General features: G+C 41.1%; 1 protein-coding gene across 2 annotated transcripts in view; it reads right to left on the reverse strand.

Moving 5' to 3' along the window:
• Window positions 1–531: 531 nt before the first annotated feature.
• The window catches only part of ap3b1a (adaptor related protein complex 3 subunit beta 1a), a 36,718-nt gene continuing 24,522 nt past the window's right edge, over window positions 532–12,727 (reverse strand). For both annotated transcript variants that reach the window (XM_072454393.1, XM_072454392.1), the window contains exons 24-27: window positions 11,343–11,427; window positions 7,993–8,090; window positions 6,558–6,696; window positions 532–1,093 (exon numbers count right to left, since the gene is read on the reverse strand). In XM_072454393.1, the coding sequence (XP_072310494.1) occupies window positions 940–1,093; window positions 6,558–6,696; window positions 7,993–8,090; window positions 11,343–11,427 (476 nt within the window). In that variant the 3' untranslated portion in view covers window positions 532–939. The remainder of the gene's footprint in view (window positions 1,094–6,557; window positions 6,697–7,992; window positions 8,091–11,342; window positions 11,428–12,727) is intronic.

Here is a 12,727-nt window from a genome sequence, read left to right on the forward strand (position 1 = left end):
CCGCGGCGTGCGGAATGGGAACAGCTGGCTGAGGGAATGAGTACAGAGGGAGAGGTGATGGATGCGAGTGGAGCTCCGGTGACAGATGAGCTAACAGGTGTTCACCACGGCCCGCCGAGACATGCTATTTATGAGCTGGAAAAGACAAGCCAGATGCACAAGCCCACTACCACGCCACCAGCACCAGCCCTCTCAATGCAAAACGCAGCACACATACAGTATAGGTGCAGCTCAACAATCAAACACCTCCTCACAACACAATTATGAAAGTTTGTCTGTTGTTTACTGAGCAGGATGTGCTCATCTCTCCTCTCGTCTTGTGCATCTGTTTCTGCTAAAGAAAACAGATGAAACTTTTGAACAGTCCTCTTTTAGTATTATTTCCACTTAAGCTCGAGACAAAAACACACTTTGAGCATGATCAAAATTACAACAATTTGGCTTTTTATTGTAAAGGAATTTTGAATAGAAAACATATATATTGGAAAATCATGACTATTTTTTGGCACTTTGACTAATCATTATAGCTCTAACTGACCAATCAAACTGTCAATCAAGATACCTTTTTGGTAAAAGTAATCCATAATTTTAAGGCTAAATCAGTCATGATTCTGTAAACAGTACAAAGAGCTTCTATGTAGAAACTTAAACAGCTGTTTGCAAAGGATATTTTACGGTGTAGTTCTTTACCATAGACTTACAATAATATAGAAAATTATATTCCCACCGTTTGTACTGAATTGTGTTTATTGGATACTAACAACCGACTCTGCTGTGAGGCAGTATAAAAGTAATAACACTGTTATTGAGGCCAAGCTAAGACACAGTATTTCCAGTTTTAAAGGCTTCTTACATCGTCTTCAGAGGTTTACGGTAAATACAAGAAAACAATGGCAAAATACTCAATACCAATAGTCATTATTAAAGCTACTGGTAGATTTATGCCTTGGTCAAGGCTTGTTTGAAAACTCGTAGTAACATGGACGCCATAACGCTCTTCTCTGTGTTGATGGTGAGGAGGACTGTGGGCGACTGTTGCAGTGACAGGGAAACCAGCACCAGCGCTCCGCTGCTCACAGCCTTTCCAGCAAATCTGTGGGACACAAACAGTAAAGTGGTCAGCCTTGTACTATACAAAACAGAAACATGAGAGTAAAGGGGAGCAAAAGAACAATGAGTATGGAATCCATCTGTAAATGAAAGTCATTCGAATAATACTTCTCAGAGAACCAAATGTTTTGTAATGGTCCATTCCTCGGCACTGAATGTTTGAGGTATTTACATTTTGTAAATTGATGCTGAAATGTGCTTATAACTGAGAAGACAAACATAAAATATAAAACATTGTCAATACCGTCAGTGTGGATTGACTCAGTCCTTGGAGCATGTACTTAAATGGCATTGTTTCCCTAATCTCATAAATCCTTCAGCATTATCTTCTTAAACATCTTAAACATTGTAATTGGTCTCAATGAGTGAGTCGCAGTTGAGGGAAAATATAGACAACGCAACAACAGATAGTCTATTATCCCTGTGACTAAAGAGTGATTAGGCCTGGGACACACCCCTCAGGCCCTGTCAACAGGACCAAGCTGTTTTTATGGACTGTGGGTGTCTATGAGCATGTGGAACCCTATGGGAAATGGTCTGTCCCACCAGCTCCCTCTGGGGCACCAGGTTTCCTTGGATACTGCCCTGGTAGACTATAGGCAAATCTGGGCACACATGGTCCCTTTTGAGAGTGCTAACAAGAGGCAGACAGGGTCTATGACCCAGGGTGACCCTCTTTAGGCCAACGAGGGGGAGCTGGGGCCCTTCTCTGGCCTTGTGCATCCGTGAGTCTCTGCGCTCACTCCCGGCCATCTGCCTCCATTTAGCACAACACCCGCACTGAAAGGACCCCCAGTGGCAGCCCGCTTTGGCCTGACTAACACCCACAAAAAGCTCCACTTAAGCCTGACAGAAGCCCATGAAGAGCCCCAATCGGACGTCCTCTCGACAGGCCATGTAAGTCCAGCCTGAGCAGAGAGGTTAGACAGCACCACCAATTAGCACACTTGAGTTAAAGATGTGGCGGTGGCACTGGGGAGGAGGGCATCCTGAATGAAACAGGGGAGGCCCACAAACAGAGTATCTGGGCCCTCTCTGGGGAGCTGCTAAATTACCATCAACACAGTGAGGGAGTTTATCAGAAGCTCTCGTGGAGGAGAGAGAGAGGCCTCTTTAGGCTAATTAAAATATTAGCCACTTCAGCAGGAAACACACACACCATTCAAGAGGGGCATCCATTTCTGTCCCAAACACTGCAGCTGCCTGGAATAATGGCTGGCTGCATTTTAGAAGATGATTTACACTTGTAAATCATCAATGACTTTTACACCTCAGTTTTGTTGCTTTTGCTTAAAATAATGGGCACACGTACTCATGTTGGTCAAGTCTTGTCAACAGCCTGAGGGCTGACGTGTTCCCTGTGGCTTTACTAATGGATTTAGGATATAAATCTATCATTTACTCAGCCAGTTAACACTGCCCTACGGGTGCTTTTATTTTGTCTCTGGAGACACCACTTTGGGCCTTTGTTCTGTGTATTTGAAAAGTAAACTCAGGAACAAAGCAGGCAATCTAATGTCAAGATACAAATTTAATATTTGGTGTTTGTGTACAACTCTTAAGTGTCTAGCATCAGTGCATTTAAAAAAAAAAAGAAAGATTATGGACAAGCGGGCTCTAAACAGGTCATTGGTATTCCCCTGCACTCTTCACATACTGGGCTAAACACTGGATTAATTGCGGTGTATGGAAAGAAAAGAAAAGCATAACCCCTGGACTTAGAGCAGGCGGATTGGCATCGATCGGCAGGGCTGTGGCTAAGCATCACTCTCCAATTATCTGTGATTCTCCTCAGTGCAGAGGGCCTGTGTGTGCCATCTGCCTTCCCTCCACCTCGTCACTGCAAAACAAAAGTGGGCTTCACCTTTGCATTCACTCTCACACACCCACCATCCGACTCAACAACCAGGAAGGCACGTCTTACCCCCTGCACCTCTCCCATCATTTATATTTCTAACATGTCAACAGAAGGCACACATTGCTTCAAAACTAAAACCGGAGAAATGGGAATTTGCATCTGGATACTATTCCCCGTTTTTTGGGGGGGGAAGTGGACATGTGGCATGTCCTTCAACTGAGTGGTCAGTGAGGCTAAATGAGGGCCCAGACCAGCACACTGGACAGGCAGATGGCCAGAACTATTAGCCACGATTAGAACCAGGGACCCTTCACATATAGTCAGCCTTCGACCAAATGACACTGATTAGAGGCCTGAAGAGTAACGCATACAGGACGCATAGCTGGAAGAAAAAGCCTTTGCATTTGTGAAGTAATATTTCAATGTTATTTTATTATAACTCTGGTTTCAAGGCCTTCATTAGGCAAGGCAAATCCAAGTAGATTTTAGTAAAGACCAGTTCTCGATACTTTTTTTTATTAAAAAACTGTACGCTTTACCACTCACAAATTATAGTAAAAGGAATTAAAGAAGTTATTTTATAATAGTAGAATTTTGTGTTAAAAGAAATAACAGAGCATTTGTTTTAATCACACAATATACAACCAAATAAGTGAAAAACATCTACTTCTGTAAAAGACAACTGCATTAAACCCAAGCATGACTTAGAACATTGTAAACTCTGCTGTTTTTGAAAATGACCTGCTGAGCAGAAAGATTGCCAAACACATGTAAAATTTGATCAAATTTGCTTTCAAACAGACTGAAAAATAGAGTTCATTTATTTTATTCCGCCTGTTTAGACATAAACAAGAACAGCATTTTCTACATTTGCTTTCCTGCTTGATTTATTGCCATTCTACTTTACAGCAATCAATTTAGGAGTTTCTGTGGCATCCCCCTCCATTCCACATTCAGCAGCTTGTAAAAAGCAGTGCTGCACCCTGCTGATACAAACAAGGACTGCAGGTGAGTCAAGACTGCTAGCTGGGTACTTCTGAAGTGGAATATGGATCTTTGCCGACGGAACAGTCATAAAATCACTACTGAAAAACTACATAGTTTGCATTTCTCCAAACTGCACAAAAAGTGTGTTTGTTTCCAGTGTAAAAAGGGGAGGGTCTTGAGTAGCTAAAGGTCACCTCACACATCACGTCTAATGTCGAGTGACCTACACAATAAGCTCTCAGTAGGTGTATCCGATTGAATCGATCTCCTCAGCCTGAGTGTTCTTCAGCTGTTGCACTTTTAAATTTACTCTAAATGACATTAACAAAACATGGTAATAATGCCACTGCACAAATGAATAACACAAGCAAACCAGTGTCGAATTTGGAGCAATGGATCGATTTGGTTTAGAATTGTGCCTTAACAAGTAGAACAATTAATATAATTCAGCATGAAAATGATATCAATGTCACATTACATCAATAAATAATTAATTTTATTTATTTTTATTTGACAAAAAAGAGCTAATATATTTTGTTAAGCAACATGGACAGTAAAAAAATACAAGAGCATTATTAGTATTTAAAAAAATTGATTTTGTCTGTTATTCATTTGAATTATTGTGCATTTTGTTATTAAAGTGGATTAGATTTCAATTAACTAAATGTATTTAAAACTCAACAATTCATTAGGCTATTACGTTATAGATTGTAAAATTGTAGATTCTATGCAAAGTTGAAATTTAAAACGTCAGAAGTGATTGATTTTGGAAAAGCATTTTGAAATTAAAATGAGCAAACGTGCTTTTTTCTTTTGTCTAAAATGAGACAACAATTCTACCAAAATGAACATGACTGTGAAATATGTGTTGTTGTTTTTTTTAAATGATATTAGGTCCAAATTGTAAAACAAGTACATAATGAGCACAATCTTTGGGCTCTAACAAAGGGCGCTGGAGTCGAGACATAGTGCCCAGGGTTAGACTTATCACACGACCCATCGCAACAAGGCAGCGTTAGTGATCAAACTTTCTCCTCGGCCATCACAGAACCAGCAGTGAGATTGATCGCATGGTGCCATTTGAACTATTGGTTATTCTGAATGGGCTTTGGGCTTATTGGACACAGGCCTATCCCACTGCTCCATATTGATTTCCACTCACTCTCGCAGACCTTGGTGCCCTTCTGCTTGTGCCTTTCTTACCTCCACACTGTCCTATATTTATGCCGTGTCTCCTGCATTTTCCCTTTATTCACTCAACGACAGTGCCACTTTGAGGAAAGGTCTGTCAAGAAATTATTGCAAAAACCAATGTGATGTCAACAGTAAAAGGGTGATAAGAGACAAGCATTGGGAGCGTATGGGATGGAGTGAATGACAAAGAGGAAGTGAAGGAAGAACAGATGGGGGCCTCGGCGCAAACTGGGCGAGAGGGAGAGCAGGAAAGGCACACACACACGCAGAGAGAGAGCTGTAATTATCTATCAGGTGTTCGAGTGTGCGTGACAGAGGAGGAAGCTCATTAGCACACTCTGTGTACACCAATTACACAGGCAGCCTTCTCAGGGCAATCCCCCGGCATGTCGGCAGCCAGGAACCAAACCCACTTTTCACTGTCTCCAAGTCCTATACGTCCACACCAAGGAACTAAACAGAACCCAAAACATTATTGCATGATTAGAGGATCCAACCCCATCTTCTTATTCTGGGGGAAATGGAATAATGTAGATTTGCCTAAATAATGAGAACTGTGCAGTAGTAAGTGAGTAGTTGTGGTGGGACACAATAAACTGAAGTTTGTTTCTAACCTGTTTTGGCTTTGATTATACAAATATTACAAGCCATTTTTGTGGAAGATTCTAATAATTCCACTAAAAACTGTTCTTTGTCAACTTTTGGGTCTGATGAAACTCTAGCCTCATTCATTATAATTACATTTTAGCATATTTTAATCTTCTCAAGGGTTTTGAACAATGCAGTTTTAACTGCAGATAATCCTATCACATTATTTTGACTAAAACTAAAAACTATCAAAAGCTACACTCTCCTAGGTTTATCAGGAGGTTGAGACTAAGTTTCCTTTTCTGTTGTTTGTGAACACGTGGATCCACCGGTATGTCAGATTTAGAGATGCACAAGTCACTTTTTTGGAATGGGGTCCCACTCCTCGTCTTTATGGAGATCTGCATCAAACTCTTCTATCCTGTATTTATTCAATTACAGGTGTTTTTATTGCTAAACGTTCTTTTAAAAACATGTTTTTCTTATTGCGACTGATGACGCCTCTCCACTGATCTGACCTGGTGGTGTGAGCTGTTTGTCTCCATGGAGACATAAATGTGATTCTGTGGTACATTCTAGGCAAAGTGTCTCCATGGAGACAGGCAGGTGGCAGACGTCCGCCAGAAATCTTTTACTCAAGGACATAGTATTTGATTTCAAATGTTAATTGTAAAAAACATAATGTAAATAGATATAATGTAAAGTTAAACCAAATGGATCTGTTCCTGACCTTCATAATTATTTAATTGTAATGAATATTTATGAACATATGCATTTTAATTAACTGTCCATTTGACCATCACTGCATTCAGTAAATTACCTGAGCATATCCTTCTGATTGGACGACACCACTCCCACATTGGCCACAGACAGGATTTCCTTGTTCATGGCCAGACTTGAGGAGTTTTCGGTTGGCATGGTAATCATCGCAGAGGTCTCGTTCATCCCCAGAAGTTTACCTATGTAAAATAACAAATATTTATCTTCATGTAATTTAAAAATCAAATTTAGTTTGACTTATTTAGCTTTATTCGTTTAAAGAGCACCTTCCATTACCACCTGAAAGGAAAGGGGAATAAAGAAAGGTTTGTCAAATGAAGCTAAATACTAGAAAGGGGCCTCCTTTATTAAAGCAAATTTGTTTAAGAACTGGTCCATTTTGGTTGATCTTTTATACACTTAATAAAAAGCAAATAAAAACACAAGTTGGGCAGAAATGAAAGAGGTCAAAGGCGAATAAAGATAAAAGTTAATTAGCCTCATTCACATGGTCTTTTGTGTGAGAGGAAAAAGCTCTGCTAAGCATGTTGTTGTTCTCTGTTCAATCCTCAATGTAAGTGCTTTTCAGTCAAGCTCCAAAGGCAGCGAATAAAGAATAATTAAGGCAGAGGCAGCATTCAGCCTGCACTTAGCGCATGTTGATGGAGGGAGAGGGCACTCACAGCACACTAAAGAAATCTACAGGTGCGGGCTCAAAACACTTAACAGCTTCAGAAGACTTAAAAATGCTATGCAAGACAACTGACTAGAAACCATGACTTGTAAATAAACACAGCAGCAAAATATGCCAAGTACAGCTGGTAATAAGAAGGAACATGCAAAAACAATACATTTGATCACCAATTTCCAGTCTGACACTGGCCAAATATGATTAAACTAAAAACCACTGTTCCCAAAACTGAGTTCACTTTGTTTAATGCGAGAAACTGCAGGTTCATCATGAGAGAATCAGTTCAGTTTGAAACGTCTTCTGTAGTTTACATACCTTAATGTGACAACAAAATCTATAACAAGGTTTTCATTGTGTTTACATATAAAAATAAGGCATTTTATGTGTAAATTTTTTTTTGATAAAACAAGATTGGAATTTTGTGCCTTATATTGTTGACATATTATTCACACACAAAAAGACTCAGGGGGTATTTTGGATATTTAATTTAGCATTTGGATAAATTGTATTTTGATTTATCCAAAAACAAGAACATATTTTGCTTCATTTTTTTAGGGTTATAACTTTAATAAATTCAGCCAAGAATCAACAATCATTCAGTACAATCTATCAAAAATACAGAGTTTGGTGGGTGTAAGTGCTACTTTAAGGGCTGATCTTAAAAAATCACAATAACCTTTGAAGTGGATCAAATGAAATAATAAAAAATCTTTAGGTTCTGATTAGACAGTTTTGTCGTTTCCATATGTGATTTCAGATGTTAAGAGAGCAAAATTTCGACTTAAATCAACACACTGTGGCTTACTTTGTTCTTTGCAGAAATCCTCCTCCGTCATGGTACTTGGCATCAGTAACTCCCCAACTGCAGGCTGGATGGACACATTGAACTGGTCTGTCTTGGTGCTGGGAAGTGTCGGGAAAAAAAGTGTGGGTAAGTGTTAGGTATCTCGTTTTATTTATGCAAACTGAAAAACTGTTGCGCACTAAACCACACTTTATGGACCATTTTACAGTTCAATAAAAAATACCCTGATTCAATATTTGGCAATATCAATTTATGTTCATAACATTTTGTAAACACATTTCAAAACAAAGAGCAGCAGCAATATTGATTTTAAGAGAACATATATGTTATGTTTAAACCTGCGAGTGTTGTTTAAATATTCAAAGCCAAGCATAAAGACAAAGCTTTACAGAAGTTTCTTATGCAACACAAAAACATCAGCAGTAGCTTGTAATAGTTCATTCATTTTCTACAGCTTATTCCCGTTCGGGGTCGCGGGTGACTGGAACCTATCCCAGTGACTTTGGGCCTTAGGCGGGGCACACCCTGGACAGAGGCCAGCTCGTCACGGGGTTAATAATGATAATAATAATAATAATAAAACATAGCCGCAAGCAGCAATGATCGGCCCTCGCCACGCCGCCGCCACGCCGCCGCCACGCCTGTTGCTGAATCTGACGCTGTCACATCTTCTCCCCTTTGTTTTACCATTAAAAAGCAATTTTATTTTGAATTCCTGGCAAAATGTGCGGCTTTGCCGCACAGAGACCGTGACTCTTTGAATAAAAATGTGGATAACTTTTGATGGTCCACCCCTGAAGATGAGTCTCACCAAATTTCAGGTTAATAGGGCTAACGCCCTGAGGGGGAGGAGTTTGTGAAAGTCTAAAGTGTAAACATGTTCTGGCGATTTCCCCATTGGAATAACATGGGAGGTTTTGGTCATCGCTACGGCAAAGCCATAACAATTATGACATGGGTCTCATTGACTTTTTTGATGGGGCCAAAATTGAGTTTTGTGTCAAATTTCATATAATTTCGCAAAACTAAACATTTAACCTCCATATAAAATCTGTAGGGGGCGCTGTGGTGCCAAATAAATTTATTTCACTTCAAGTAGGTTTAGGGCAAAGAGTTTAACAACTGATTCTAATTTGACGCAATTCGGACTTTATCTGCGCAAACGGCAGAAATTTTAAATATGGGAGATTTCTGAAATTCTAGCTACAGTTTGCGGCTTCGCCGCTCAGAGACCGTGAGAGGTATCAATGTAATTTGAATAACTTTTGATGTCCCACTCCTCCGTAGCATTTTCACCAAATTTCAGCTTTTTAGGGCCAACGCCCTGGGAGGAGTTCGTAAAAGTACGACGTTTGGAAAAACTCCCAAGTCATAATTAGCCATTTTTGAACCAATATGGCCGACATTTGGTTGGGTGGACGGCGTTGCCGTAATAATATTTTTTACTTCTCTTGTCACCATCTACCTCTGCGCCAAATTTAATGATTCTACGATCAGATTTTTTTTGGGTCATTTTCTATCTTAATGCATTTTTGGTACATTTGGGGGCGCTGACGCGCCAATTTTTTTAATTTTAGAGAAGAAAGAGAATAGAGAAAAGAGAAAAGAAGGAGGAAGGAAGGAAGGAGGAGGAGGAGGAAAAAGAGGAAGAAGAGGAAGAGGAAGAGGAAGAAGAAGAGGAAGAAGAAGAAGAGGAAGAAGAGGAAGAAGAGGAGGAAGAGGAAGAAGAAGAGGAAGAAGAAGAAGAGGAAGAAGAGGAAGAGGAAGAAGAGGAAGAAGAGGAAGAAGAGGAGGAAGAAGAGGAAGAAGAGGAGGAAGAGAAAGAAGAGGAAGAAGAGAAAGAAGAGGAAGAAGAGGAGGAAGAGGAGGAAGAGGAAGAAGAGGAGGAAGAAGAGGAGGAAGAGAAAGAAGAGGAAGAAGAGGAGGAAGAGGAGGAAGAGGAAGAAGAGGAGGAAGAGGAAGAGAAAGAAGAGGAGGAAGAGGAGGAAGAGGAAGAGGAAGAAGAGGAGGAAGAGGAAGAAGAGGAGGAAGAAGAGGAGGAAGAGGAGGAAGAGGAAGAAGAGGAGGAAGAAGAGGAGGAAGAGGAGGAAGAGGAAGAAGAGGAGGAAGAAGAGGAGGAAGAGGAAGAGGAAGAAGAGGAGGAAGAAGAGGAGGAAGAGGAAGAAGAGGAGGAAGAGGAAGAAGAGGAGGAAGAAGAGGAGGAAGAGGAAGAAGAGGAGGAAGAGGAAGAAGAGGAGGAAGAGGAGGAAGAGGAAGAAGAGGAGGAAGAAGAGGAGGAAGAGGAGGAAGAGGAAGAAGAGGAGGAAGAAGAGGAGGAAGAGGAAGAAGAGGAGGAAGAAGAGGAGGAAGAGGAAGAAGAAGAGGAGGAAGAGGAAGAAGAGGAGGAAGAGGAGGAAGAGGAGGAAGAGGAAGAAGAGGAAGAAGAGGAAGAGGAAGAAGAGGAAGAGGAAGAAGAGGAAGAAGAGGAAGAGGAAGAAGAGGAAGAAGAGGAAGAGGAAGAAGAGGAAGAAGAGGAGGAAGAGGAAGAGGAAGAAGAGGAAGAAGAGGAGGAAGAGGAAGAGGAAGAAGAGGAAGAGGAAGAAGAGGAAGAAGAGGAGGAAGAGGAAGAGGAAGAAGAGGAGGAAGAGGAAGAGGAGGAAGAGGAAGAGGAAGAAGAGGAGGAAGAGGAAGAGGAAGAGGAGGAAGAGGAAGAAGAGGAGGAAGAGGAAGATGAAGAGGAAGAAGAGGAAGAAGAGGAGGAAGAGGAAGAAGAGGAGGAAGAGGAAGAAGAGGAGGAAGAGGAAGAAGAGGAGGAAGAGGAAGAAGAGGAAGAAGAGGAAGAGGAGGAAGAGGAAGAGGAAGAAGAGGAAGAAGAGGAAGAGGAAGAAGAGGAAGAAGAGGAAGAGGAAGAAGAGGAAGAAGAGGAAGAGGAGTCCCTTTCGTAGCCGTGCTTCGCACGGCCTTACGAGATTAATAGGCCTCTCTCCAGCTTGTGGCGCTTGGGCCTAATAATGCTTTATATGCCATACATGTTGTTAGGATCATAGATTTGCAGCGCTAATTCTGACCAATTTGTATGTTCCAAAAGTGATTTTCTGAGTATTGATCTGATCTAAGCAGTGGTTCCAATTGCTTAGAGCAAGTTGATTTGTGCTAGGTCTCATTACGGTCTGGAGGATTCACCGTTATCCCAGTGAACCAAGATCCATTTTGATCAATTCAGAGACAAAAAGATAAATAAAAGTAATTGAAGTGATAAAAAGGAGAAATTGAAACAAAATACTAAATCAATTTGTGACTATGAAGGTGAAAATGGAAAAAGATTTATTCTTACTAGAAATTAAGAAATGCATGTTGTCAGCTTGTCTTACCACAACTGGAAGTTGGCCGCTTGCGTAGAGTCACTGAAGTCAATACCCATGGAAACTGTGACAGAGGCCCCAGGCTCCAGCCGCTCTGAGCGAGAAAAGAAAGAAAAGAGAAAGAATGAGTGACAAGGGCAGTGTGTGCAGAGGGAGGGCTGGAGGGAGACGGGGAGCGATGCAACAGAGTGGAACAGACAAGCATCCAGACCACTTGTGTTTTCTACTTCACAAAGCAAGGCCACCACTTGTGAGAAATCTATCCTTCAATCCCATCCTGCATCTGCAGACGCATGGAAAAACACATGAAGGACTAGCATATTTCCAGAAGAACAGCTTGTCAAAGAGTGTGTCAAGCATCAGGAGAGTGGACAAAACAGAGTTAGCAAAAGTCAGAGAGCGGCAGGACAGACAGCTGAGTGGAGAATCAGACAGTTGTCTTGTCCACTGAGTCAAAGTGATCCTCAAAGGAAAACTGGGAATACTTCATCCAGCCATTTAGTTTGTGCATTATACATCTAACCCATCCATCCCTACATTGTGGAATAAAGCACAGAATTAACAAGCATGATTTTTATGTATATATGTAATGTATTGTCGTGTACCACAAATGTGACGTCGTGAGGGCCAGACACACCTGACACTAAGACTGGCACACTCTATAGATACTTTGGATGACCGTCTCCCTCCTCCAAAAACTATGAATAATCTTTAGCTCAGCTTTTATGTAAAAAATAAACAAGACCTAAACTCTGCCTGCACTTGTTCAGCTGCTCACAGTGGCCAGGCACGATCGATCCAAATTACCTACTGTTTGGATGCTGGAAATCTTTCAATGCCCAATCAACCCTCTACCATTGACTTTTTTGATGTGCTCCGCCGCACACCACATATGTGTGCGCCTAAAGGAACTCTAAAGGGACTGCTATGCTTAGTCTGAGACTACAAAAAGTGTGACAAGCAATATGAAAATATTGTATGCTTAGCTGGATCGATCCCAGGGAACAGGGATTAGCAGAAGTCATAGCAATGACATTCAGGTTTAGGAGAATAGGACAGGGCAATTGAATTGAAAAAAAATAGCGGTAGGTAAATTCTTATTTTTTTTTAAAGTAAAAAGAAATAAGAATTTACCTACCTACTTTTTTCGCCATAATTGTCGCCATTTTTTTACTTTGAGTGACCGCCAGGGGTCAGGCTTCAACAGTCAATGACGGAAAACGTCTCGAACAATCCGATCGGGAGACTAAATCTCCCGATTTTAAAATATATCAATCGACCTTTTGTACGCCACTATCCTTTATTCTGGTAGCAAAGGCGAGCGGGGGGAACATGTGGGAGACACGGGCGCCGCCATGTTTGTTGTGATGACGCTGCTGGGCATGTTTCCCACC

This window comes from Eucyclogobius newberryi, unplaced genomic scaffold (genome assembly GCF_026437365.1).
Source record: "Eucyclogobius newberryi isolate DKJ021-1_F unplaced genomic scaffold, fEucNew1.0.hap1 SCAF_2, whole genome shotgun sequence".
NCBI lineage: Eukaryota > Metazoa > Chordata > Actinopteri > Gobiiformes > Gobiidae > Eucyclogobius > Eucyclogobius newberryi.